The following is a 3,044-nucleotide window of genomic DNA, read 5'->3' on the forward strand; positions in this document are numbered from 1 at the left end:
ATCATGCAAATATTTATATAATCAAATAACAATAATTTTAGAAGAAACAATAATTTATTTAAATAACAAAAATTTTAGAAGAAATCATTTTAAAATAATCATGCAAATATTTATATAATCAAATAACAAATATCATAAAAAGCCAAAAGTTTATCAAAATTCAACTATACCACCTATCACCAAACTGAAAAACCCATATTCATGTCTTGGTCGTGCCCATAGAACCAGCCGACCGGAGCCGGTGTTAAATATAATCCATTATACCCACCCAAATACCAACCTCCATAGCCCAGTTGTGGCGGAACGCCTCCCCTTGCCACCTTCGTATCTATGCAGAGAATCTCGAGCTCCTCGCGCCTGTTCGTAACGCCCCTTCGCAACTCCTCGAGCCGCTTCTGGAAGCTCTCTAGATCCTCTACACACATTTCATGCACCTCCACGTCGCACGACAAACCCGACCTGCCCCGCTGGGCCGCAACCCCAGCCTCCAACTTCGCCCTCATTCTCCTCGCCTCCTCCAACTTCTCCGTCAACCCTGCATGTAACTTCTAAATAATTAGGTTGATTTATTTGTTAATTAAACCACTTGAATTTTTAAAGATCTTGTACTTTACTAATATTTTATTTGAAACATGTTATAATTTTTATTTGATCGTAATTTTTTCATTATTTTTAAGAAATTTATGCGTTAAAAAAATGCTTTCTACTATAGCTTTTTTAAAAACTGTTTTGTCATAATAATTTTATAATAATCTTTATAAAAATATTCTAATAACAAATTTTCTAAATATAAAAATAAGTATATTGAAAAAATTTGACACAAATCTAAATCTACTTTTTTTTTTAAGAAAATTAGTAAGTGGACTAAGTCCTGAACACAAACCGTACTCACCTGCATGCTCTTGGTTTAGTTGAAGCAATTTTTGACCTTCAACGAACATCCCACACAATGGCCCCACCACTTCGCCACCGCTGCCGCTGCATCCGCCGCCGAGGAATCGTTTCGTTATATAGTCAAGCGAAGGGTGGCCGAACGAGAAAGGCTTACCTGCCGGTGAGAACACCACTATACCAATCTCCGCCCCACATAGAATAGAAAGCTCTGTAGCCTTCTTGAACACAGCCGCCCGTCGATTCGAAAAACAAACTTGTCTAGCCTCCTCATTCTCTATACTCTTTATAGCAATCTTTTGCCTTCCTATACTATGCCTCTTCTTCCTCGCCATCATCATCTAAAAATAAAATAAAATAATCCTGAGCTAATAATATTAATTTAAGTTTCATTTGGGATAACTTTTTCATAATTTTTATTTTACCATTCCTCTTTCATTCTCTTCTTCCTCGCCATCATCATCTAAAAATAAAATAAAATAATCCTGAGCTAATAATATTAATTTAAGTTTCATTTGGGATAACTTTTTCATAATTTTTATTTTACCATTCCTCTTTCATTACTTTAAAAAAAAAAATCTTCCTACTAAGAAGATACTTTTTACCATAATTTTAAAAAATTATTTTCTCTTTAACAATTTACAAAACACAAAGAAAGTCGTCTCAAATGAAAGATGAATGATTTCATGTGGACACCAGACCGGAAGCTCCTTGTCCGGTTTGTCTTTATGAAGGTGTGCTTTTACTGTTCGAAGATACAAAACCGAATGAATGGAGAGTTGTCATTGTTCATGCCACAATGGCTTTCTGTGAAAGGAAACTGACGCCGGGTGTGTTTATATGCTGCCTTTTATGAATTTATACTAGCAGAGGCATTCTAGTCGTCACAATAATAATTTCTTTCTATAATGAAAACAAATTATTACTATTATAAGCACACAAATAAATTATTACTATTAAACATAGTACACAACAAGCATATTATGTTTTAGATAAGTATATTTTTATGTAATTTAATAAAAATATATTTTTGGCTTAAAACATAAACAGATAAAGTAGGAAATTATTTTAGGAGTTAAAACATTTGGAAAGTACAACAACAAAGTGAAGCCTTTAAAAAAAATATGCAACATATTGCTCAAATCTAAGACATACTAGCAACTCCCAAAGCGGCGCCAACTTGCAACAAATAAAAAATGGAGAGAGAGAGAGAGAGAGAGAGAGCAAATGAAAGTCATGCAAGGAGATCCCAAAGTCACAACAACCACAAGAACCGCAACAAAGAAAAAAGGTAAAAAGGTGAATAACATAATTGCATCAACTGCAACATACAACTAATCAATGGTTCGCATTTGCCTATAACCAATAGATAATGCCAACAATAAGTATCACATCATGTATGGATAGTGAAACAATAATTACAAATTATTCAAACCCATAATTCTCAGTAAACCAACAACCAGCAAAGATAAGTATGTGAAACCACAATATCTCCTCCTCTTCTCCGCTCTCGCCCTTGCGCTGCTCGGGCGATTTTAGGGTTTCGTCTTTCCAGCCTTCTTCGTGCGCTTTCGGAGGGATTTTTGAGCGAGGTTTTGTGTTTTTCTTTGCTGCTGGTGCTTTTTTGCCAGTTTGGCCCTTCGGGACCCCTTGCAATGGCCGGATCTTCCTCCGCATCGCCTTGGGGGAACATCTCGTCCCAAGCTCAAGATGCTAACAAAGGCTTTTTCAATCCTAACTCAGAGACTCCTTCCCCTACTAAATCGCGCTCTTTTAAAGGTGTTAGCTGGATCTTCAAGTGATATCTTACCTTCTCTGACCCAATCTACCTTCAATGGTGTGCCGGCTGTTTTGATCTCCGATGATGATGTCTTAAAGCTTGCTTCGCCTTTTCGTTTTACCTTGGTCGGTAAGTTTGGCTTGCATAGGCCAAACCTTGATGCGATTCGTGCTTTTTTCGGTAATCTTAAACTGTCTAGTTTTTACTCTGTTGGTCTCTTAGTTTCTAAACATGTTGCTATTCAGTTGTCGAATGATTTGGATTATAGCTGTCTTTTTGCTCGTAGATTGTATTTTATTTTGAACTGTCAAATGAGGATTTTAAAGTGGACTCCATTTTTTGATGTTAAAGAAGAATCGCCTATTGTGCCGAT

General features: G+C 36.1%; 1 protein-coding gene across 1 annotated transcript; it reads right to left on the reverse strand.

Moving 5' to 3' along the window:
• Positions 1-176: 176 nt before the first annotated feature.
• On the reverse strand, positions 177-1,226 carry LOC110107783 (agamous-like MADS-box protein AGL61). The gene is made up of 2 exons (XM_020838162.1): positions 893-1,226; positions 177-535 (listed from the first exon to the last, which is right to left on the reverse strand). The coding sequence occupies exons 1-2, from the start codon at positions 1,224-1,226 to the stop codon at positions 177-179; spliced, it is 693 nt and encodes a 230-aa protein (XP_020693821.1).
• Between the last annotated feature and the right edge of the window lie 1,818 nt (positions 1,227-3,044).

The sequence above is a fragment of the Dendrobium catenatum genome, unplaced genomic scaffold (assembly GCF_001605985.2).
Source record: "Dendrobium catenatum unplaced genomic scaffold, ASM160598v2 fragScaff_scaffold_390, whole genome shotgun sequence".
NCBI lineage: Eukaryota > Viridiplantae > Streptophyta > Magnoliopsida > Asparagales > Orchidaceae > Dendrobium > Dendrobium catenatum.

Bases quoted from the DNA above. Each gene is read 5' to 3' on its own strand.
- LOC110107783 (XM_020838162.1), bottom strand. From the start codon at position 1,226: ATGGCGAGGAAGAAGAGGCATAGTATAGGAAGGCAAAAGATTGCTATA. The intron at 536-892 runs GTGAGTACGGTT...AGTTACATGCAG, and splicing joins ACTAAACCAAGAGCATGCAG to GGTTGACGGAGAAGTTGGAG.